The sequence below is a fragment of the Neopsephotus bourkii genome, unplaced genomic scaffold (assembly GCF_033783945.1).
Source record: "Neopsephotus bourkii isolate Nb327-2 ecotype Australia unplaced genomic scaffold, CSIRO-AGI_Nbou_v1 NB_1740, whole genome shotgun sequence".
NCBI classification, from domain to species: Eukaryota; Metazoa; Chordata; class Aves; order Psittaciformes; family Psittacidae; genus Neopsephotus; species Neopsephotus bourkii.
This window is the reverse complement of record NW_026902214.1, coordinates 450,691-477,030: the sequence shown is the minus strand read 5'-3', so window position 1 is coordinate 477,030 and position 26,340 is coordinate 450,691. Positions and strand designations below refer to the sequence as shown.

General features: G+C 39.8%; 1 protein-coding gene across 1 annotated transcript in view; it reads right to left on the bottom strand.

Moving 5' to 3' along the window:
• Nucleotides 1-24,890, bottom strand: part of ARSB (arylsulfatase B) — a 63,185-nt gene extending 38,295 nt beyond the window's left edge. The window contains exons 1-4 of the mRNA XM_061376835.1: nucleotides 24,577-24,890; nucleotides 22,027-22,213; nucleotides 19,496-19,686; nucleotides 18,660-18,867 (exon numbers count right to left, since the gene is read on the bottom strand). Coding sequence (XP_061232819.1) covers nucleotides 18,660-18,867; nucleotides 19,496-19,686; nucleotides 22,027-22,213; nucleotides 24,577-24,846 — 856 coding nt within the window. The 5' untranslated portion in view covers nucleotides 24,847-24,890. The remainder of the gene's footprint in view (nucleotides 1-18,659; nucleotides 18,868-19,495; nucleotides 19,687-22,026; nucleotides 22,214-24,576) is intronic.
• Between the last annotated feature and the right edge of the window lie 1,450 nt (nucleotides 24,891-26,340).

Sequence of the window (26,340 nt, the reverse complement as noted above, 5' to 3'; positions counted from 1 at the left end):
GATTATACTATAGAAAAGTAAGGGGTTTTGGTTTGTTTTGGGTTTTTTTGTTTGTTTTTTTGTTTGTTTTTTTCTTGTGGGTTGTTTTTTTTTTTTTTTTTTTTTTTTTTTAAACATGCATCCTTTTTTTGTCCTGCTTGTGACGACTCAGGTTGCTGCATTCTTCTTATGACCACAATTGAGCTACACCCTGCTGTCCTGCTGACGTGCCTGGCAAATTGTTCTAGACAGGCTCCTTGGAGGGGGCTTCCTGGAATTTCTCCACAGATTCATTCAGGGCTGTATTTGGTGCTGTTAGTAAGTAGTTTTAACTGCAGTATTTCTTTTCAGTCTTTGTATTTTCTTACTTAAAATAAGAAGCTACATATAAGTCTCACTTATAATAAAAATAAAAAAAATAGAAAGGAACAAAAATCACCCTTGCTGACTACATTTAGCGTGCAAATTTTGTTAGACAGTGAGAATACATCATAAAATTATGCAGGGTTTACATAAAGCTCCTTAACTTCTATTTATTCTAAGCTTTTCATTCTGGCAAAATGGTAAACCTTGGTTACAATGGCAGAAATGTAATTCTAAGTGTGTGCCCTAGTATTCCTAATTTTCACGGTAAGTTTTTGGCATTTGTAGAGCAAAATGTGATCCAAGAATATAGAAATTATTTACAACAATAACTGGAAAATACATCAGTAATTAATTATTAGAAAATACAATAGTAATTACTTATTTGCTACAAGAAAAAAAACCAGTCTTAACAGACTTGCTTTATATTTGAAAAAAAAAAAATCCAGATGCAAAATATTTTATGACAATGAGGTTAATACATTTAATACATAACTGGTAAACAGCTCCTTTTCAAACTGGCAATCTCTCACAAGTGGGGTCCAGTAGGGATGGATGTTGAGCCAAATGCTGCTCAGTATCTTCACAAATGATCTGGAAGGTAGGATCAAGTGTACCCTGACCAAGTTTCCTGACAATACTAAGCAAAAAAGGGAAGTGGCACTTCAGAAGGCAGAGACATCCTGGAGGATGACATGGATAGGTTGTAAGAACAGTTGGCTAACAAGAACCTTACCAAGTTCAATAAGGACAAGCTTGAGGTCTTTCACCTGGGAAAACATGATCCACAAGCACAGCACAGACTTGGATCTCCTTGGCTGGGGAGCAGCTCTGTGGAAAGGGACCTGGGATCCTGATGGACAACAAGTTCAGTAAGAGTGAACAGTGTGAAGCTGTGGCAAAGAAAGCCAACAGGATGCTGGGTTACATAAACAAGGGCATCGCCGGCAGACATAAAGATTTAATTACCCCACCCCACTATATTTGGCACTCGTCAGGTCACACTTGGAATACTGTATTCAGTTTTGGTTCCCACTGTACAAAAGAGATGTGGACAGGCTGGAGAAGGTCCAGAGAAAGGCCATAAGATGAACAAAAGACTGGGAAGCCTGCTGTATGAAACAGTGAGAACTGGGTTTGTTCAGCCTAGAGAAAAGAAGGCTTAGGGGAGACATTATCACCATGTTCCAGTACTTAAAGGGTAGCTAGAAAGAGGATGGAGACTCCTTTTTTATACAGACTCACATGCTAAAGACAAGGGGTAATGAGTACAAGTTAGCCCCAGGAAGATTCCAGTTGGACACCAGAGGAACATTTTTCACAATAAGAACAATCAGCCATGGGAATAATCCCCTCCAGGGAAGTGGTGGACTCCCTAACATTGGAATCAACTGGACAGCGTGCTGGGCCAGATCGTGTTTTTGCTGCGACAGATTGGACCAGGTGATCCTTGAGGTCCCTTCCAACCTGCTATTCTATGATTCTCTTGGATATCTAGGTTCCTTTTTAAAAACAGTTACAAAATAGTTTAATAGGTCTGTATGTATATAACTCATATATCCACAGAGCAAGAAATAACCAACTAACATTAAAGGGAAGTATTCCACTGGGGGGCCAGGGAAGAGAGAGAGATCAAGTGCTGTGCCAAGAAAGTCTTTGGACAACCACTTTTTTCCTATTTAGAACGTGGCATAAATAAAGCATTTGAAGACATACTCTGCAAAGGCAAAGTAAGAAGAAAATTTTAATACAATTAGACATCACAACTCAATTCACTAATCATTTACCACATAATGGTGCTTAGAAATTTTAACCAACCATTAGAATATGTGAAGATCCAGCCTAACATACTGGTTCCTGGCTGCAAACACTTTAGGTCTCCTTTTCTCCTGAAAACACATACAAAATATTTGCCAAATACTCCTATTGTATCTACAGTACTCTTCAAATCCCACATTGGCATGCCTCAGCTTTTTCATCTGTTTTCCACCTGTGCTCAAGCTCCTAATTTTCTGAATTGATGAATTTCTCTGAAGCTGCAAGAGAAAACTCCTATACCCTTTAATTTCTCCTCATGGGCCCCTGGAGTAAGCTGATCTAGCACACATCTGTCTGATATGTAAACCATGCCAAGCTCTGTTTGAAAGGCTGAAGCCACACAGTATTTTTAAAATGAGCACAGACCAGAAAAATACCCAACTCTGATTTACTTTATAATATAGATTTGGGCATTTCAATAGGCTATCAAATTAAAGCATCTTTAAAATAACAAGAAAAAGGGATCTTTTAAGCTCCTACTGCTCCTGAAATAAAAAGCTGCTGACGTACAAAACCCATCAACTGCATGTAACCTAGCACGTAAATTGTGCACGAAATGACTGAAGGGGAAAAATAGTCAATATTAATTCCTTGTACTTCTTCCAGTTTCTTGCTTCTGATAACTTCTCTAATTACTCTAATTACTTTGTGAAGATGAAACTGACAGTAAGGTGGTTTCTCTTAGCTAAAAGTAACAATGGAATTTCTCCTATATGCTCCCTCTTTCAATTTAAAATAAGTAACTGTTGTAACTCAGAAGAATGCTTAGTTACTAAGTGCATCTCCCCACGACCATTACCTACCAAACACAACAGATATGTCCATATGGTAGACAGACACTCAATAAAAGGAGGACTGGGTAGGACTGACAAATGACCACCAAGTATGCTAGGAAGCACTAAACCTCAAGCACTGAATTTTCCAAGTGCAGAGACTGTCCAATAGCTGGCAGCTTCTAGGTGTTTTTATTCAGTAAAAGCATTCGGAAGTTTATTTTGAATACATTTGGGTTTCTTCCTCTGCTTCTGGAAGTAGCATGAGTCTCTTAGAACAAAACTAGGCTATTATCCAAACAATGTTATGAATCTAATCAACAGGCATATTTATAGCAGCTTTTGGAGGAAAAAAAGCAGGAAGTCAGGCCACTGTTACTGTGCTTATGGACACCCTGTATAAGCAGTGATCAGCCAAAACTAACTCATCCATACTTTCAGATGTATGAAAAATACCTGACCTCAGGCCTGCTGCTTTTGTACTTTAGGCTACAGCTGTGTGATAAGGAAAGAGGATTCAATTTCAACCTTGAGGACAGGAGGTGGTGAAAAATTAATTTTACATCTACTGCTAATCAGAGTCATGTACAAGAAAAGATGTTTTTCACTTCAGATGCGGAAGAAGAGCTAAGCTGTTCATGGCCTGCAGGACAGGCTGCCAGCCTCAGGATATCATTATTTCACTTTTCTCCATTTTTGTCTAGTGAGGGGGAGGGAAGAAATAACTACTTTGACCTAACAACTTTTTTTAAAAATTTTCCTTCAAAAAGAAAAAAAAAAAAACACAAAAGAACTCACGTCCAGCGATATGAAGCTGCCAAAACTTAGAATCACATGCAAACAGCGGACATGAATGATCTCATATACAGGCATTAAAGCCCCAGGGTTGTACCCAGAACCCATACTTTCCACCCTAATATCCTGTATCACCTGTATGGTGTTTACTTGAGGGGGGTTGCTCCAGTTGCCTTCTGTCACTTCTCTGGCACACAATAAACAGAACAATCTGGAGCTAATTTAAGTGGTTTAGAACATCAGGATACAGCTGGGAAAGGTTTTGGGAGAAAGGCTGGGGAGGAAGAGGAGGGCTGTGCATGGTCCAGCTGAGCCTGTGCACAGGAAGGCAGTGCAAATGGGCATCTTCCAGCAACACTGCCTGCAGCCACAGAAAACAGCCCCATATCAAAATGCTCCAACTACCCCAGGAACAGCAGAAACCTCAGTGCAGGGAATTAAGAAGTCTGCTTGTAACAGCAGCAGTGGCAGGGCCACCACTCAGTGTTAGGCACATTTCAGCTGATCCTTGGTTATCGAGGAGTAACCCAACTTCTCTCATGTGTCTACGACTTTTATATTTCATCCACTATGAGCCAGATGTCTTTTTTTCGTCTTAATATTAAGTGTAGACACATGCATTGGCTTTACAGAGCACAAACTGTGACTTGATTCCGGCAATTGGACAGATTTACATCTGTTTTTCTCATCACTTTTGTTTGAGAGAAGTGAGTCGAGCTTTTAATCACTTGGGGCCCTAGCTATACCCAGAATATACTGGCTCAATTCACAGCAGAAAGAAATGCAAGTCTGCTGGCGTAAAGATATAAAAATGAAACAAAACTCTCTAGTTACTACTTAACACACCAGACATTTGAAAAAAGGGCAGTAAGCTCCTTAGTAAGAAGTATCTGTCCCTAAGGTAACCCTCACACCTAGCACATAAACCTCAAAACTGAAATTGCGTCCAACAGTTGTCTAAACTGAATACATCAATAGAAGAGTAAAGAAACTAATATCCTTTATAACCTTGGTCTTGAACTTCAGGGTGCGACAAAAAAGGTTAATTGCTTAGTGATCTGTTGCAACTATTTCATCTCCTGCAGGCTGTTTGATTCTCCTAGAGATGACAATGAAATGAAATAGGTAAGTTTATTCAGCATGCATTGACAAGGTGGAAAATACATCAGTCTTTTATAGGTACATTCACTGATGTCCAAGCCTCTCCCAACAGCTACCTCAGCTTTTGCTAAATGCAGTCAAGTTTACAGGGAAAGAAAGGGATTGTTTGATAAGGTAATGTGGTGACACAGAAACATAGGTAATAAAGAGAAATGGAAGTTTACATAAATAATTTTCTTTCCCTTTAATAATTTAAGCAGAATTTTTAAACAGTTTTCATAAATCTGTTTTTCAGCAATGGATTATTTTTTCCAGGTGGGGAAATGGCAGAGAATATATTTGCTGAATGAGTATTTCAGAGTAATTTTTTGCTTGTTATGTATTTCTTTAACATCTTTGCTGGGTGATAGCTAAGAGTGGCTGAATAACACACTGTTGAATCTAAGAAAATGAATGTTAAGCTGGATAAAACTGAACCTGTTTTCTTCAAATAAACAAAAAAATCCTTAGTGTTTACAACGTGCCTAATATTTTCCTCCTTAATTTTGTCACATCAATGTTACATTCAAGTGAGTGACAAAAAAAGAGCACTTAAACTAAAATTTTTAGTTTAAGAATAATTATTTTATTCCAACTTTGTGATTTCCTTTTTTCCCCAGCTACATGTCAAAAACATGCCCTCTTTTAATTGCTCCCATGTTTGTTTGAATCTCTGCAATATGCCTTGGCAAGATCCAACCTTTCTCCAACATTATCATCCTTAAACTTTCTGCCACTTTTGATCGTATTTCCTGAATCCTGAAGTTGTGAAAACTTGCCTCTTGGCAACCATCTAGCTTAAAAGACCACAGTTAGTCCTCAAATATACACATATACTCTTCGTGATTTCAAAGGTTAGCTGTTCACATGCACAACGGAAACAACTGTAGACTTCAAACAAATAGTCAACTGGCTTATTTTGCTCTTGGTGGGCATTACAGATTTGATGGTTTTGTGCCCAACGATAATTTCTTAAAAAGTTTATCCTGGATATTTGATCCTTTGCAGGTTAACTGGTTTTCTGTTCCATTCCTGATACTGGGAAAGAAAAAGAAAAATCTGTAGTGCACTAATAGATTCCTCTGCTCAAAGACAGGATTCCATTATAAACACAGCTTTAGCCCTGGACAGCCAAGCATTTCCCAGTATGCCTATACTTCAGAAATAAGTTAATCCTTTCACTTTCAGAAGATGTCTTGCCTTCTTTTCTCTGCAAATGTCTTACCTAATGTATTGATATTAAAGCCATAAAGCACATCCACTCTATGGTTCAAGCTCTGATTGCAAAAGGAGTCTGTCTGCTATTCCTTGTTATCCCTGATGCCATCAATAGTCAGACTATCATCTCTTTCATCTTACTGACCAAATCACTCCTCCATCAGCCTGCTCAGTCCAAACTTGCACAAACAAGCACCTACTATTTCAGTCAAATGAGTAAGATTGCTGTAAACAAGGGTGAGACAAGAGGGGATCACAGCACCCTGTGTAGTGAGCTCCCCCAGTCTATGTAGTTACAGTTCCAGTTTCATCTTCCTCAGGAGGGCTTCTGCTCTCCTGAAGAACTACTTACCTAAACCATATATGTCAGTCCAGAAGTCCTGTCTTCCCCCTAGTCCCACTCTGACAAAGGAGTTACTAATTCTTCAAAAATCCATCTTCAAGCCTCTCTCAGGATTACAGAATAAGTGACCCATTAAATTAGTCAAGGTCTTCAAGTCCATGTTTTCCCAAAGCCTCCCTCCTCATCTGCCTTAGGCTGCAGCAAGATGTGCTCTTTTGGCTCTGACTAAACTAATTTAAAATCTTAAGCTAATTAAAAGCTCTCAGATTACACAAGAGGTCAGTAGTCCCTAAAAAACACTAGTATAATTGTATGTGTGCTTTATTCTTAACAGTTTCATCAAAGATATCTGGATTAATAAACCAAAATAACTGTAACTATTAAAAGTGTTTGAGCTATTCAAGGTCATTTGGAGAGAATCACAGGAAGCCACATGCAGTCCCTGAACACAGCTGAGAGACCTCAGGGGCAATCACCTGTGAAGGGAGGCACCTGTGGGCAGAAAAAGCCCCTAAGCTTAGTCCACCTCATCAGCATCACTGTCTACACAGCTATACTTCCTCCTTAGGCATGCATTTTTCCTTTTATTTCTTCTGCATTTGCATTCTTTCTTATACCTTTGACTTTCTGATGAACTGCAATCCCAGCAGCAGTTATCTCTCATAGTCAATGTGAACCATTTGTGGCCAGTAAAATGTAATTACTGAACTTTTAAACAAAGGTTTTGCTTTTTCGATGCACTGAAAGCACTGGAATACAGCTTGATGACAGTGTAATGTGTGATACACTCAAGTAGGCAAATACAAAGTCATACCATTTCCAGTCATGTTCCAACTACATACAACACTGTGGAAGAAAAGTAATGGAAGACACTTTTGTTTTTTTACCTCCATGAGAACAGTTATGGAAGAAGACTACTGAAAAATTTGGACTTGATGGGAAAGCATGAATAAGATGTCATTAAGATCCACTCATTACAAATGCTTACTTGATTGCAAAATGTGTTACAGTCTAGCAGTGCAAACAGAAAGACTTAAAAGAGATGTAACTATTAAAACCACCCTTAAATTTGGTGTATCAGATGTCAATATACACATTGTTAATTTGATAAAATATCTTCTTGCAAGATATCAGCAGTACAGTGTTCCAATACAGGCCGTTCTCTGCAGTGATCAACAGAACTCTTTCACATAGCCTGAAGATGTGTATTGGTATACAAGAAGTTAATCATGAAAAACATGCTAGTCATACCACTGCTTGGGTTTTTTCCTAGTTGTTAAGGCCATTTACTCTAAAGTATAAGTAGAACTACTGCTGCAGATTTCTGTTCTTCCCAGCCAAGTTAAAGCAACTTTGTAATCTTTATACAGACATCATGGTCAGCTCATTTTAACATGCACAAAGCTCTGGCTATATTTTAACTTGAGAAAACACAATTAGAAGTCAAACCTAAGAGCAGGCACAGGCAGCATTCCAGACAGCAGCCATGGTCAAAGTTCAGTTATAAAGTGGGGGTGTTCCTTCCTGCTTAAAGAGAAACATAAAGATAGATGTCGTATAGTACGACAGATATTCCAGTCCCAGGAGGCACATGAAAGTTGCAGAGATTTGCAAACGGCATACATACATTCATGAGCTCTGAAGATGCACACTTTCCACTTTCTAGCCTTAGTTATTTTACAGATTTTTCTCTAACATTAAAATTTCCATTAGATTTTCCAACACTGTTTCATAAAAAAAATTCCTTCTTTTCTGCATGCACAACAGATGAACAACACTAGATCTATCATGCTTAAATCCTTTCTAAATCTTAGAAAAATAAATGGATCATGAAAACCTATAGATAAGAGCACAAAACTACAAATATTTCATTCCATTTTTAAAGTCAATCAGTTTTAACTGATACAGTATCTTAAAATACTGTATTACAAATCAATTTTAATTTGGAATAACTAATATGCATTTATGGATTTTTAGTGTTTCTGTTTTGGGTTTTTTTGTTTGCTTGGTTTTTAACTCAAAAATCTGTACAATATATGCCTTTCTTAGCATTCAGCACATCTATATTCTGATACTCTTAAGTAAATTCTGCTGGGTTTCCTCTCCCATGAATTACGGCAGAGAGGGAAAATCTTACTCCTTTAATGCATGCTAAAGCAAAATTGTCCACAAATATAGGTCTTTCATAGCCTATGCATAAAAAGAAGATGGAATAACAGAAAGTGAGGGAGAAAAAGAGGATATGAAGGACAGCTGTGTGGAGCTTTTATTTGGAAGTTCTCCATTCCTTCCATAGAATTTGCCTTTCAGCCACATGTTTATTTGGAGCACTCTTTAATTGTGGAATATTCATAAATATACAAAACAAAGGTACTAACCAAATTATAGCTTATATGAACATACAGGTATGAAAAGAATTAAAAAGCAGAGAAGGAAAACAGATCCAGATCATTTCAGCACAGGGATTCATCTAATCTTTTTCAGATACTGCGTATCTTACAATACCTGCAGCTTCTTCCAAACTCTTATCCCACATCAGAAAATATTGCATGTTTCTGTCCCAAGTGATTTTGCCTACGTTCCTATACTGATTCATAGAAGTAAGGGCTGTCCATGATTGACAACGTAAGCCTCCTGGAGAAGCAATATTTCTAAATAGATATGAAAGCTTTGTGTGAAACAGTTCTGTGCTGCTCAAAACAACATGAATCAGTTACAAAGGAAATTAAAAATTTATGTCTATAAAATTAAAAACTTTAGTCTATTTTCATTTGTTCTATTAAACAATTCAAGAAATACCAAAATACAAAATTATAAAAAGCTAGGTATTTCTAATAATTTTGTATAATCTTCTGTAACATAATGCAGTGGTGCAGTTCACAGTCCTGAGGGATATTGGTCAGGTGAAGAGTGAAGACAGGATCATGAATTTTAGGACAGTAAAGTTCCAGCAGTTCAAGGAGCTAGTCAGTGGGACCCCCTGGGAAGCTTCTCAGGAACAAGTGAGCAGAACAGAGCTGATGGATCTTTAAGGACGCTTTTTCCATACATTGTGAGAGCTCTCAAACCCCAGGTGTAAGAAATCAGGAGAGGAAGGCCAAGACTGGCATGGATGAGTTGAGACCTGCTGGTCAAACTAAAGTGCAAGAAGGAGAGATGCACAGGCAGTGAAAGCAGAGACAGGTATCCTGGGAAGAAAAGGAAGGTCAAAGAAAGTGGACCCCCCCCCACTGAACATGACTGGCAAACTGATAACAATGGATGAGGGGAAGAAGGTGCTCAAATTTTCTGCCTCAGTCTTCACTGGCAACCTTGCTTCCCTTCTTGAGTGGGTGGACCACAAGACAAGGACTGGGGGAGCAAAGTCCCTCCCACTGTAGAAGAAGGCTAGGTTCTTGACTACCTGAAGAATCCAAACCTACATAAGTCTATGGGATCTGACCAGATGCATCTCAGAGTCCCGAGGGAACTGGCTGATGTAGTTGTCACGCCAGTCTCCCTGATACTTGAAAAGTCCTGGCAGCCAGGTGAAGTCCTGGAGACTGGAAAATAGGAAACATTGCACCCATTTTTTAAAAGGGTAGAAAAGAAGGAACCTGGGAGCTAGCAACCTGTCAGCCTCACCTCTGTGCCTGCGGAGACCATGAAACAGATCCTCCTAGAAGCCATGATAAAGCACGTGGAGAACAGGAAGGTGATTAAAGACAGCCAGCATGGCTTCATCAAGGGTAGGTCCTGCCTGACCAACCTAGCGGCCTTCTGTGTTGGAGTGACTACATCAGTGGATAAGGCAAAAGCTACAGATGTCATCTATGTGGATTTCTGTAAGGCCTTCAACATGGTTCCCACAACTCCTCTCTAAACTGGAGAGGCATGGATTTGAGGGATGGACTGTTGAGTGGATGAGGAATTGGCTGATGGTTGTGTTCAGAGAGAAGTCTTGCTTACTCAATGTTTTTCTATGTTTGTCAGAAATCACCCGCAGTGCTACATTAGAAGACAGTCTCCCACAGACAGCGGAAGACATTTCACCATTTGAATACCTAAGATGGGCAGAGAAACAAACAGAAACCTATATTCACCAGGCCCTAGTAAAATAAGGAAGGAACAAATTCTTTCCCTCTCCCCAAGTTTCTGATACATTTCCACTGTGCAACAGCTGAGCTCAAAATGATGAAAGCTTAAAAAGAAATTCAAAATGGCATGATTTGGGGGCTTTTTTCCCCTTTTCTTGTACTACTCTATAAGGATATTTTATGAGCTGTAAACAGCAACAACAGAAACACATTTCTAATCATGAACCTCACAGCATCTAAAGTGATCCTACCACTCTACCTCCATTCTGCCAGGCAGCAGAACTTCTTTAGCAGAGGATGAACTAAGGCAGATGATGAAAGATATTACTTCTTTCTTTTCTTTGTGTAATTCCGGATTTTTCAATACTGAGCCTTTAATTTTCCCTCTGACATTGTAATATTGCATTTTAAAAATCAAGTGCAACTCAACCTTGAATACTAGTGACCATATAGGTTCCTTTAATCACTAACAACTAGACAATACTGGGTGTAACCAGTATAGAAAAAGATGGCAGAAATAAGATGGTATAACCAACTCATCCACAGTTTAATTCTGTAAACATTTGTTACATGTTATATATCTACTGCCCCTCTGAAGGTCTGGGGCTTTATGAGCAATCGTGCTTTTATACTTAATCAGAACCATATGGAGGTCAGTGTGAGAGTCCATCCGACTGAAGCAGAACAGGAAAGTATATTAAAACTTAACTGTGAAATTATTTCATATGTAACTTACAGAGTTTAAGGAGGCAATTTAACAATGTTACTGTCTTGGTATGACAGAGCATGTCAATGAAGTGACTCACACTACCTATGATATTCCTACAAAGTAGATTTCTGACATTTGCAACTGAAAATAAATAAAAGAAATAACATGCAACATGCAAACAACCTCAGACAAAGATAAACAAAAGACAGAAGCTGGGGAGAAACCCATATACCTACACCTTTCTTAAACTTACCTATTTCTGATGGGGAGACTACAGAAAAGCTAAACCCCAGCAGTTTTGTTTACGTGCCGACATCGCTTCCATAATGTGAAACTGGGCTTTGTATGGTTTTAGTTTAAACACTACTGAAATTCTGGAGGCAGTCAATTGTTCACAGTAATAAAAAGCATTGGGAACTACGAGAACTACTGACACAATAGTTTTAAACCCCTCCAGTTATTTAGCAGACATGATACCATTATATACCATTTAATAGGTGCTTATTTAAAAAATGAAGTGATGGATGTAAGCAGGAGGAAAGTTGCTGTTGTTTTCAAAAAAGACCCCAAAACAACAAAATTATGAAAACACCACACCAAACCTGTAATTTTTTTTAGTTTTCTGTCAGAATTTTGTATATATGAAAGGGAATTAAATAGTACCTACTAGTGCCAGACACAACACAAGAAAGCATCAGACAGCTTTAACACACAGCTCTGTAAATGCATGTAATTTTTGACCTCCAACATTCTTGCTGAAAGTCAGGGTCACATAACAGGACTTCAGAGCCCTTCCTTTGTGTGATTTCAGATCATGGATGTAACTCACAGTTAAACAGACAGTGCTGTCGATAATAATGGTAAAGGATCATATTTGGGGAAAATTTCTCCCCTCTGATCTTCACAGCATAAATAATGTTTATTCTGTACATGTTCCAAGTGCAAAGCTGCCATTGAGTTTTCATTTTAAAAAAGTAAATTGAAAAAAGTACAGAATACACATCAGAGACCTACACTGAGGATAACAGATTTGCAGCATGAATTAAGGGAGTAGCTGCCCTTAATCTGAACTCAGGTTCTTCACACTCCACCATATTGCATCTGAACGATCCATTTGTTGCTGCATTTTTCAGTCATGCTGCAAGTGTGACAGAAATGCAAGTACGCTCCTCCTTGCGGCTAACATGAAACATACATTTCCAGTGAAATGAACCAAAATCATTTGGCTAAGATCAGTTGATGAAAAAATATCTGTTGTTGTCTGATGCTGTATATTCTCAGTGGAAAGAATAACCCTGAAGGTTCAATAGGAGCAGCAGAAAAGCTAGTCAAAAAAGTGTCTTCAGAGTGCTGATATATTATTATGTTTTCAGTGCTTAATACAGATTTGTGTGTGTCTCTGTGTGTGTATGTGTGTGTGTGTGTGTGTGTGTGTGTGTTATGGAAGACCTATTACAATCCTTTCCATTAGAGGGACAATAGAAACAGAAAACTACACCTTGTACTGTAAAACTCTACTAATGTAATTTTTCTTGTGCTTTAAATACACCCATAGGGCTTTTATTTTCCATCAAGAGATCATAATACCTTTCCTGCATCAGAGCAACTTTTCTGAGCATTTACAGAGCAACTTTTACAGAGTTATACTCGGATAAATCAACTTCTATGTTTCTTTGTAAGTCACCAGAACTGGCTCTTTATTCTCCTGACTTTTCTAAACAGGGGGAAGGGGGAAGTGGGGAACACAAAGAGAAAATTGATCTCATGGAAAAAAATTATATTTGATGTATCCAAGATTCCAGTAGTTACAAATTTAGCCCTACAAAAGCTGTGTGAACAATGTCCTTTTTCATCTCTTTTTTCCCTTTTTTTTTTTGTCCCCAGTACTACTTTCATGGTAGAAGCAATCCTAGTGCAGACAGTTTCAGATGACTGCATTCATTGTAAGCAGTCTCAGTAATTAAACAGGTTAGTAACTCAGTAGCTACAGACCCTGCTGTGTCAGGTCCATGCTAGCATTCCCCATCACTAAACACAAGAGAAACACGGGGAAATTTTAACCTAAAAACAACAGCAATAACCTGACAATGTTCATGTGTCTGTGGTAACAAGATAAATGAGACATAGTCAAGAAATCTTTGGACTTGTCCCAGTGACAGGACACTGAACCTGGCCAGTGATTTGGGTGTAGAAGATTCTGGCAAGAATAACGGCTTCTTAAACACTATTATGGAGAACAAACTAGATTAGTTTAAAAGTAATCATAGTTTAAGACAACCTTGTGAGAGCTGTGGGAAACTACTAAACATTACTAGCCTGTAAAATGAGCTTTTTTTTTAGCATTCATATCAGACCAGAGATCAAATTTGCTAGGATAACTATTAGCATCCTTAAGCAAAAGCTTTACAGGAAAATGGCCAGGTTGTGACTCTGGGTAAGATTAACTTCTGAGTTTCATTTACAAGTGAACTTCACTTTAAGCACTGGCATTTGCTGAAAAATAGGAAGGAAAATAAAAATAAAAATAAAGATTCCAGTTATGCTGGAATTTTTAAACACAAAGGGAAAAAAGAAGTGAGTGTCTCTTGCACAAGGTCACCCTCTGTTCAGGAACTTGGCTTTGGAGTGTTAGATTTTGCAAGGGAATGGTTAATGCTGGAAGGAAGGGAAGATAAACAAGTCCTACAAGATGTTTTGAGTTTTCACAAGATTTCAAAACAGGGAGAAAATATTGACTATCAACATCTTCTCATTTTTTATTTTGAAATTAATTTTCATTATATGGTAACATTTCCACCCTTGATAATATATTATTACAAATCAGCCTAGATCTCTCACTGACATCTACAGTTGACAGCACAGAAGATGCTCTTTTATTTCTCAAAAATTCATTCTTACCACCCACTCTTTAATGTGGAAAAAGACTAAGAATAAAAGCCAACAATGGAATACAAAACACCAGCCGCCCAAGCCTTTCACAATTTATCGACATGCAACAACCTTGACAAATGCAAGTACAGTGATCAGCCCCAACTTTTGCCTGTATAGCAACAAGCTTAAATAATCAAGAAATAGAAAATTATTTGGAATTGTATGGACTCAAATAACTAGTCTGATTGAAGGTGCTTGCAGCTAAGGCATCTGTGTTTATTTCCTCTTAGGAAGCAGCAGATGCTCAGGCAGTAGATGCCCAGGCATCCTTCTTGCTGGCAAGGCACCAAACTTCTCAGAACCTCCTGACAAGACCAATTAAAGCAGGTCTTCAGATCTGTAATTTTGCAGGTTTACTAAAAAAAAAAAGTGACAACACAACCTTCAAAATGAGCACCTCTGACACCACACCCGGAGAATAACTGCTCTAACCAATCTGTTCTTCAGCTGGCCTGGGCAACCTGCAATTAAAAGTCTCTCTGAAGTCTCCTATTAGCAAAAGAGGAGCAGAAGTTCACACAGGAGCAAAGACATCAGGGAGAAGATAAAATCTGCCCTCCGGGAACCAGTGAAAGTCAGATCCCTGATTTCTACCGAAGAAAGAGCTGGAATCAAGAGAAAAAAATCCTGACATTTTATTAGACAAAAACCCGCAATGCACTGGATGGAGGAGGGTGGGAAGAGACTGAGAAAAAAAAAATAATTAATAGGGTAATATGAAGTTGGGGATGTGGAGGGAGAATCTAGGGGTGATAGAGAGGGACTGTATAAACATCAGTAAGTATGTTCAAAACAATCTGTGCTCTTATTAATCATAATTCTAACATGATAAAAAGACCCTCTTTTGGACTGAAAACAGTCATCACTGTCACGTATTCCATTATGGAAAGGATTTATGTGCTTTCCTCTTAGCAATGTAAACCAAGGCTTGAAAAGCTTCACGTATTTTTACTGTTCAAAGCCCTCTCACGGCAACCACCAGACACTACAGCAATAATTCACTTTTAAGAATTAACAGGCATATTGGAAGAAAAAATAGTAACAATTTTAGCTGCAAAACTAGTATATTAAAAAGCTGAAAGTTAAATAAAACAAAGGATAGTAGCTTTAATACAGAACTGAAATTAGAGGTTGGATTCCTTTGTTCTGATGATGGCAACTTTCCACCAAAATTACTTGTAATACACTGCAGAAACTATAAACACGTGGTATTTACAGCAAATTTGCACTTCTTACCTGAAATCATAAGTCTATACCTAAAGCACAATCTAGACTCTAAGGCAGTGTTAATAGTGCTGAGGTAAATTCATACCACTTGAATGTTTTATATGACCTTTATTTTAAATCAAGGCCCTCTTCAGGAAAGCCAGTAGTTACAGTCTCTTAAGTTTAGCAAAAAGAAAAATAAACCCTACATCTCATTCTTTTTGATTTCACATACATAAAAGGCCAAACGGACCCAAGACAGTACTGCACCCATTCTTATCTGTTTCTCTCAAACAGGCAATGACTTCATTTTCACCGCACTAGCGTAGACTTACTTGTATCTGCAGTATAAAACATGCTCCATTAAAGCAAATCATTTTCATATCACACCAGTCAAGACTTTTCAAGCTACTACTTGATACACAAATGTAACACCACATACCATTGAACTAGCTCATCTTTTTCTTAGTTACATGTATAATTAACTTGTGTAGCTGTTCAAAAAGACCAGAGATGTTGATTTACACCTTATATTGTTGGAGTCAGACTTTGCTAATGACCAGATTACTTCATTTTGGCTTGGTATCTCCAAGAGGCCACTTTAGGGAGGAACTAGAGTTCTTCTACACATTTTACAAGGCCCTTTTAAAATGTGCAGTATTTCCGTTTGCCAACTGGCGTGTTTTCAAGGCAATCCTGGTTGAGCCATAATATATACAAATAAGAAGAAACACAAAAGAGTTTAATAAGATTAAATCTACCATGATAGCAAAGATTATATCATGTTCTAGAGTATTTCAAGACCAGTCACTAAAAAGAGCTCTCTAATTTTGGAGTCACATTTCACAGTGAAGGAATCAACTGGAAGACGCTATGTTGCAGTGCCACTTGCTATAGCACACAATAGCAAATTGCCACTTGTAAATTACTTTTGGGGGAGGAATTTTGAAACAGTGAGATATACAAATATCCAAGTGTGAATCTTGGCCATACCTCAACAGGGAATAGCAACAACTCTAGTAAAATCTACCATAAAAGTAGGATCTTCATTTTCTTTTACAGGCTTCAATACTACAGTTATCAAACCATACAGGTTTATAACAAAACAGAGTGCTTTTATGATTGTGTGTGTTTAACTACTATGCAGAGGAGACACACGGATTTTCTTATGAAAAATATGGATAACTGTATCTTTCCCTAGATTCTCCCTTTGCAGTCTTCATTTAAATACTTAAATTTCTCTTAACCTCAGAACATGGGAAGAACTTTCTTGGAGAGAACACCAGATAGTAGGGTAAAATGTGTATGTGTCTTGCTGTACCAGGCAAGAGGAGGGTCTCCAGTACCAGGACAGCATTTGGGGAGGGGAGAGGGGCCACAGTTTCCTTGAGCAGGCATGCCCTCGGGAGCTGAAGGTACTATATTATAAATATATGCCTATATTATGGCTTCCAGTGCACAGTAAGACTTGCAATTACAAAGGACTTGAAAGTTGTGCAGAGAATTCTCACATAGCACAACTCTCTGCGCAAGATGCTTAATTGCAGACCCCCTTGTTTCTTTTCAGCCATGTTCTAATGCCCATTTTAAAACACTCCACCTGCAAAAGCAATAAGTATAATATAAAAAAACCCACTCTTTTTCTTTTTGTCTTTCTTTTTTAATACTTGATGTTTTCAGCATTTCTTTTTTTTTTTTTTTTAATTGGGTCTTTAATGCATGCAATATTTACGCTTGTAAAGAACAGTTGTATGAACTGAAGAGATAGCACCGGAAAACCCCAAATCACTGCCCCCGGCCTGCTTGATCTAGGCCAAATTTCCTTGCATTTCAATCATACTAAATTCCCCTAATGACAGTTTAAAATATCAATTAACTCAAGATAAGTTCCATTAGATAGGGCAGACACTGGATTCTCCTAACTGCTTGACTCTTGTTGAAATGTACCTGTAATTGATTGCAAGATAACTACTGTCAAAATCTGGGTATATTGCCATTGTTTGGAAAAAAAAAAGTTTTACAAACAAACCAAAACAAAATGTATTTTTAATTCAGTCATACTCCGTAATTCCAACGCAGATGCCTTCAGTTCTATTCCACAATACACTGAACAAACACTACTGAAATAACCCTATCAGGACCCCAACAGCAAAGACTGGATTTTTTCCATATGGGATAAATACTGATATCATTTTCCATATGGCTTTGCTTACTTTCAGTTCTAAATATAAAAACATCACAAACAGAAACAGACATAGAAGAGTTACCGAATCCTACCAAATCCGAAACCTGGACACAGTGTAACACCATAAGGCAAACAGGTTTGAACTCAAAATGAAATTTCAAGATTCCAAGCGCTATAGGAAGCAGCTGCTAAACTCAAAACACATCACTGCATTTTCATTAACCTTGGGTTTGGTTTTCTTGTTATTGTTGTTTGGGATTTTTGTAAGTGTTTACAGAGAAAGATCTGCTATTTTGACAGTCTTAACATGTAAAGCCTGGGTAAAAGAGCAACTGTAATCTTTGAAAGGCTACTTTCCACTCCCAACTAAACAAGAGCAACTATGCTGGTGAAACCCAGCCAAGCAGCTGTATTTCAAAAAGGTTCTGTTTCATTCCTAATTTGGAAATAAAAGAAACTGCTTTCTAATGTATTATTTGCATTACCCTAATGATCTAGAAACCAGACCATGTGCTAGTAGATACAAAACTTAGCAACCTAGACTGTATCATCACATACTATACTTTTTTTATTAACAGACCTTTGCTTCATGGGAATAAAGGGCCTGTGAAATACTTCAAGCAAGCCAAAAATTGCATCTTACATGAAAGCAAGGGAAAGAAAGAGTTTTGGGTTCAAACTACTTGCTGTCTGGCTGTTTGTGCTTCATGCAACATGTGGCAATATATAGACTGATCAGCTACCTATAGCTCAGGACAAATGGATTTTGTAGACTGCTCTCAGTAAGGATTCAATCTGATAGATACTCAGTAACAGCAGTGGCAAGTAAGATGCCTCCAACTTCACCACACTCACAAGTTTTCACAATGATGCTTTTGCACTGACAGCAGTATCCCCCCATTTGCACAGATGCTTACTCAGAATTGTTTTCGTCATGCTTAAGAAAGCCATGAAGGGGGGAGATTAACTACTCCCTTTGCTACAAAGTCGTGGTTTGCTTTCATCACTTTTCTGCAGTTAGAAAATACATGGAGAAAGGACAGAAGGGCAAAATGCCTCTGTAGTCAGCTTGTTAGACACAGTATCAAAATATATTACTGAAAGAATTTTTAAATGAACTTACCAGTAGAGAAAATAAGAACTGTGTTGTCCCAAAGACCATATCTTTTCAGAGCATCTGTAAGATTTCCTACAGCTTCATCCATAAGGGTCACCATCCCTGCATAATGGCGCCTTTTTGCGTCTTTAATGGAAGAATATGGTTTCATGTATTCTTCAGGGACCTCAAGAGGTTCATGGACAGACTGAAAAGCGAGGTAGAGAAAGAGGGGCTGGGGTGGAAGGGACAGAATGGAAATCAGTTGAACATAAAGTACTACCTGAAAAAGTTACCACAGAAAATAAAGTACTATGTGAAAAAGTTATTGCAATAAAAGCAGCACTGCTTTATCAACACCTGCAGGAAATGTGTTTTGATTTCTTCTACATTTCTTTTTTCCAATCCCTAAACATAAATAATAAAACTTTGATAAAGGACTTTTGCGAAGCTGTGAAAAAAACTCAGATGCATCTTTTCTTCGTAACACAGTTGTTACGAGTTTCTTCCCATGAAACTTCTCCCATTAAACTTTCCATTTTCTTTTTAGAAGAGCAAACTACATGCTAAAATATTTGCATAAACTTATTATTTGTATTTTTTATAAATTCCTTATTTGTAGTACTAAAAAAAAAATAATAATGGAGAAGGGTAGCAGGCCAGGGCTGCGCAGCCAAAGGTGATTCTGACAGGAGAGAAGGCAAGTTTTACCAGCACTGCTTCTCACATTTAGCTCTATGCACCCTGCTGAAGAGCTCCAAATTACAGTTCAAGCACATGCTTCTCCATTAATATTTCATTAACATTTTTTATCAAACATGCTTTACTGTTGAAGTTATCAAAGTAACAGCTGTTGACTGTACCTTCTCAGTTTTGTGACTGGCTATAAGATCTATAGCTCTTTCTGTGAATATATTAGTGGAGTACATGTTTTTAAACCCAGTTGCAACTTCTTCTCCATCTCGAAAGTCAAGAGCACAGCGTGTTATGTTCTTTGCTTTGATGAGGACACAACGGTCATGAGAATAGTAATCCTCACTCCCCAGAAGGTAGCCTAGAACAGGAGAAGATGCCACATAAGCAGGTGAGCCAACATCATGTCACATAAACACGTATATCAGGGGGAAAGAAATCAAGACCAAATGTCAAAACATTAGTGGTTTTGAGATGAAACTTTCATTCACCGTTTGACTATCTGTAGTGACATTCCCTCACTTTTGAAACGGCTTTTGAAAGCCATTCAGTGACTTTCTATTGTGTAACTTGGTATCAAAGACATGAGCACTAAACTAATGCACTCATAGAAAAGGCAGTGACCTACCCTTGTACAAATCTGATTTTTAGCTGGCATGATTTTGTGTATTTGTATTTTTACATAAGACTTCTCTATTAGAAAGTTTGGAACTTATTTATCCATTCAAACACGGATCCAAGTATGCCCGTTTTAGTCAGCTACAATTCCTGATCCACTGCTGACACCTACTGGTGAAAGAATGTTAAGATACCCAGAAGAAAAACATAATTCTATAGGTATATGTTTGCCCCTATTAAGGGCTTATCCTGCTAAGCATGAAGTGCCTTTACTTTTTATCAATCAGAAACAAAATACTTCAAAATCATTTGAATGTCGTACTTATTACTTTTGAAATTAGGTTTCAGATTTATCCCCTAATGTCCTGAATAAAACCCCAAAATGGATCTTCAAAATATATTCTTAAATTCTGCGAAATCGAACTAAATCAAGGGACAAGAATCCAGAATGGAGGGACAGTACTTAAATTTTTATTCATCAGCTTCTACTTCAGTTACTTGTGTAAAAAAAGTAGGTACAGAAACAAAGAAGCTTGGTTTAAAATACAATATATAATTCGAATACATTTTTTGGAGGAAAAAATGACTTTGCTGTCAAAGCATGAAGACTGATTTTGCAGGCAGACTGCTTATATCCATGTACTCAGTGCTGCAAGTTGCATTTTTCCACTTTGAGTGCCCGCTGGAGGAGACATTGCATCAACTATGCCAAATAATTAAATGCCCTTATTTGCAATCAACGCTGACTGGAATTACATGAACATTATAGGACATTAAACTGCTACATTCTCTGAAAAATAATGTCACACTGGGCACCCAACAACCATACCCAGAGCCAGCCTGGATTAAGGCTCCTGCATTAAGAACCTGCTTGGTTCACAGGGTGAGATTTCATGAGGAGTGACAGCCTACCTATTCTATGCCACCAAAAAGATCCCAAGCTCCTGTAAAAGGATGAGAGGAGGCATACATGTTTAAGCAATGAGCTGTTATGACCCATATATATATAGCTTAACTCAGTTGTGAAACCATGGCCCCAGGCTCCCTAAAGAGCTAAAGGAGCTAAACAAGCTAAGGGAACAGTTCTTCCCACCTAAAGTTTGAATTGTCTTTGTCTATAAAGGGCATGTAGCATAGCCAGGCTCTGAAGTCAGACAAGAGGAATGCAGACTCCTGTTTAAGTTTCTCTGTACCTTACTTTCTCAGCTGTAGAAGTGAGCAGCAGTACTGTCAATAGCTTGCAAAGTTATTTTGAAGGCAATTAACTGTTTCAAAATCCTCCATTCAATGAAAGTGTCTTAAAAAAAAAAAAACAAGGGGAGGTGGACCACTTTGTGTTCAGTACCATGCATAATGAGATGTACTGCAGACATAACATCTGTGACACTTGGGGAAAACCAATGAACATCCAATCAATACAAAGACAGAAGCCTTTGCCAGAGGAAGAATAAACAACACGTAGCTACAAGTTGCTTTGCAAGTAACACAGAACTGGGCAATCTATTTCTGGCACTATTTTTTTACTCAGAGTTTGACTTCCTTAACTCTTGAGTTCCTGCAACAGACTTTTTGGATACTGTTTTATAAAGGCTCTCCCACCATCTTCCTTGTGCAGGCTCTGGAAAACCAATGCTACTCTATTCACAAGGCATGAACACTGTGTGTTATGTCTGTTTCTCTCTTAAACATATCAGCTTTTAGAAATGTAACGTTATTTGCAAAGCAAGCCATGCCTACTGTCTGATACAACACAAAACATTCATATTAAAGACACTTATAAAAGCAAACTAGCCACTACACCTTAAATCTTCTAACCAATGTGGAACCAAATATTAATTGTTCCAAGGGAGAAACACTTTCTTTGGAGACTCTCAATAATATGATGCTTTATTTAGTAAGTTGTAAGTCCTGGGAGTGCATTTAAAGCACTATCTTATTTTAAGCAGTTATACCCCGGAAATATGCATGCCCAGGTATTGATTTACTTACACGCTACTAGAAAATCTGCTGTTCTTAGGAGAAATGGGCCAGTTTTGATATTTTTTATACTGCATTTATTGCCCATGTTAAATCTAACCATTACCAAAATAAGTATCGAATCCTCTGTGGGTTGGAAGGCATTCTTTTCTGTACATCCCTAAATGCCACTTCCCCACCATGTGAGTAACGTATCCCGCCTCTTGAAGTAGCTCTGGGAGGAGTTTCTCATCCAGTGGCAAACAGCTGGGCTGGCATGGCCAGATTATCTGGTGCTGTAAACCTGTATGGATCTAGTGGATAAAAGAAGGATGAGAGATTGTTACAGTGTGTTCCTGCAGGTTACTTTATAAGTAGGGACAAAAATTAACACAGCTACACCAGAGGCTAGCATCAGTTTTACAGGCTCCTGTGGAGGGCAGGGGTAGCCTAAAGGAAGACAAGGAAATAGCACCACAGGGGTTAGCAAGATCTTCCCAGGCATAAATCAAGTGCAATTAAGAAGAAAAACAACACAAAACAAACAACCAAACAAAAAACAAGCCCAACATAAACCAAAACCCCAAAACAACCAAAGCCTTTTCTGTTTTCATCTAAAAATCTAACAGGTAACAATTACCATTACGGTCTGTCTGAAGTCCAGGGACTACATCTCAACATGGAATAAGAAATTTTAAATAGGATGGAAATAGGCAAAAAAAGTGCATGGCAGGTGAAGCTACCAACCTTTTGCCTGTATCAGAGAACAGTCGCTGGCGGAGAGGATGATAAAAGGTAAGAAAGCTGTTAGAATCATGGAATGGTTTGGGTTGGAAAGGACGTTTAGATTATCTAGTTTCAACCCCCCTGCCATGTGCAGGGACACCTCACGCTAGACCATGTCACTCAAGGCTCTGTCCAGCCTGGCCTTCAATACTGCCAGGATGAAGCATTCACCATTTCTTTGAGCAACCTGTTCCACTGCCTGACCAGCTTCACAGTAAAGAACTTCCTTATATCTGACCTGAACTTCTGTTTAAGTTTGAACCCATTACCTACCATTATCCTAGCATCATTCTTTTCTAAATGGACATTATATATACACACCTATATATTGATTTACATACTTAAAATGAGGGCAAGCAGTATAAAAAGAAAAAGCATTTGGGTAATGAAGGTGACACAAGTTTTTGACAGTCCCTAGATCTGACCTTTGATAGCTCCACATAAGTGTCCAATCTTAACAAGTGGTGAGTTTTTATCTCTTTACAAAAGCATGACTGGCAACGGTACTCAAAGCAGTAAATTCTGATTGATTCAAGGAACTTCTGCAGTTACTCTGTACTATAAGGTGACTTTTGTTAGCTTCCCTATCTCCACCAGAAAAAGGCACTACCTTAAACCTAGGTCAGAAAACATGTATGTGCAAGTATAAATATCCTGCTTATTTACTAAATATTTCTAGCAATCTGTCTCTGTTAAAGCACAAAACCTTCAAGACCCTTCAAATCACAAGACAACAGATTTTATTAGTCCACTAGGCACTCCAGTGTAGCAAGCTGCATGACTAATTTTTCAAGCATCACTTTAGCAACACCTTGTATTGACTTTTAAACCAGATAAGCCCTGTGGCAAGTAGGTAAGTAGACTTTTACAAAGAGCTTACTAGTTACTAATTTTCTTTGGAACAGGACCTAGGAAAAATATTTTCTGTTGTTGTTGAAAATGCAGTATTACCAAAAAGATTATTAATACAGTGAAAGACACAAGCTAGCAACGCAGTGTGATTTCTTTCACTGCCTCTGGTTAATGTGTATGTGCAGCACTTTTTGAAAGCAAGGGAAAGTTTCTGAAATACACTTAACCCTCCATGAGCTTTTGCTTTCTGTCAATGCTGTAGTCCTCTTCCTGCCCTTCCTGCTTGTGCCAAAGGAATGCAAGGGGGGCGGGGGGGGGGGGGGGGGGGCCAAGAATAAAGGGGAGGAAGAAGCAGAAGTACAGTAATATGATAAAGTACAGTTCTTACACCTGTGCAACAGAAAAGAAAAAAAAAGGGGGGGGGAACCATGACTATGAAGCAGCTGGACACCCAGACTAAGGATGTCTGTGTGCACTCCGTCAAGGGGCACATAAATACCTACATGTACAGTACCATGAAGGAGAATGTATAGGGTAGGATGCATTTAAATGCTGCACTGGAAAAGATGCTGCACAAACAGAACACATGGTGGTGATTCACTTCTGGATGAGTCCTCGCTGCATGCCTGTCCAGTCCAGCAGCATGTTAAGAGAAGACGACCGGGACAGGGATATTTTTCACAATACACTGCCATGCCTGTTAACCACCTGAAGCACAGGGCGCACCTCAGCTTTTCTGAAGCAGAGCAACTTGCACTAAACCCAGGTTTGATTTGCTTCCGAGCGAGCAAACCAGAAGTCTGCATGTAAACGAAACTGGTTTTCACACAGCAGCCTTCTTCCAAGCGCCCCTCTGTGGACACAAGGAGGCCAAACTACAGAGTGCTGCCAAGAGCAAGCAGGAGAGAGCCCCCCACCTGCTACCCCCTGCAGCGTGGCGGGAAGCGGCGGTGGCAGGGAGCTGCCCGGGGCTCTCTGCGGGCATCGCCGCGCCGGGCAGCACCTCCGGGGCCCCGTGTCCCCTTGACCCGCGCCCTACCTGGTAGCGGCCGCTGAGGAGCTGGCTGCGGGAGGGTGTGCAGAGCGGCTGGGTGTAGTAGTTCTCCAGCCGCACGCCGCCCGCTCCCAGCGCGTCCAGCCGCGGTGTGCGGATGGCCGAGCCGTGCCAGCCCACATCGCCCCAGCCCAGGTCATCCGCCAGCACCAGCACCAAGTGCGGGGGGGGCGGCCGCGCCGCCGCCAGCTGCAGCAGGCAGAGGAGCAGGCAGCACGGCAAACAGCGCGGCCAGGAAACATCTCGCAGCGCCATCCCCGACACCAGGAACTGCGCCGCGGGGCCCGCCCACGGCGGCGGCTCCTCCCTCCGAACGGGCCGGGCTGAGGCGTGGGGCGCGCCCGGAGGGGCTGCGCTGGGACCGCTCGGTCTGCACCCCGGTGCCGCGAGTCGTGCGCCGGCAATGGGCGCTCTGGAGGAGTGAAAGCGGCCTCGGAGCTTGGGCAGATGGGTTTTGGAATGAGATGTTAAAAGTGACTGGTGTTGCCAGTGTTGGCAGAGCGTCCAGCTCGATGGTGCTAGAGGCCCCTTCCTCTTCTGTCTTTAACTCCTGCATTAAACATCGGTTTTAAACCATGGCGCTTTTCCCAGGGGAACCAGGGAACTACTGGCAAGCTTGTGTCACAAGTCAGCTGTGTTGCCAAGGAAGCCATATAACGGTTTAAGTAGGGACACAGTGTATTCTGGTGTAACTGGGCTGTTACTTTTGTCTTCCGGCACGAGCCCATAAAGCTCATCCAGATTTAATACTGCCAACAGTTTATTCTGCACGTAAGCAAAGTGGGCCAGCTGCAGCACAGTCATGGCCTTGCTGCTTGCCAGATTTAGGTTAGAAAGTAACCTAAATCTGGCTCTCTGGGCTACAGCAGGGGAAAAACAAGTTGCCACCATCACTGAAGGTGCAGCTGGGCTGTGTGAGATGGCAGTTACTGCTGCAGGGGAAGCTGCATGGCCTCTCTCCTACCATGCCCCTGTACTGAGCACTGGTGAGGCTGCACCTCAAATCCTGTGGCCCCTCACCACAAGTCCTGTGTTCTGGGCCCCTCACCACAAGAAAGACATTGAGGTGCTGGAGCAGGTCCAGAGAAAGGCAAGGAAGCTGCTGAAGGGTCTGGAGCACGAGTGTGATAAGGAGCAGCTGAGGGACCTGGGGCTCTTTAGTCTGGGTAAGCAAAGGCTCAGGGAGGACCTCACTGCTCTCTACAAATACCTAAGAAGGGGATCAAGTCAGGTGGGGGGTTGGTCTCCCAAGTAACAAGTGATAGGACAAGAGGTAAAGGTCTCAAGCTGTGCCGCGGGAGGTTTAGATTGGATATTAGGAAAACTTTCTTCACCAAGAGGGTGATCAGGCATTGGAACATGCTGCCCAGGGCAGTGGTGGAATTGCTGTCACTGGAAATGTTCAAAAAAGATGTAGATGAGGCTCTCAGTGACACGATTAGTGGTGGACTTGGCAGTCTTGGGGCAATGTTTAGACTATGATGCTATGATTCTATCATCAGCTGCTACTCCCATCCCCTTCCCTGTCTGCCCTCCTACAAGACTGTAAGTGACCCATTGTTTTTTTCTCTTCACTTTGTGAGAAGCCTTGATCTAAGTCTGGCTGTAACATGGTGCTTATGGCTGTTACTGAATAGGAAGGAAGTGAAGCAACCCAGGAGCAGAAATAATAGCTATGTCAACAGGGCTGTTTCTTCAAACTGTGTAATATTCTGAAGCAATATTGCAAGCAACCACTACCTTAATCTT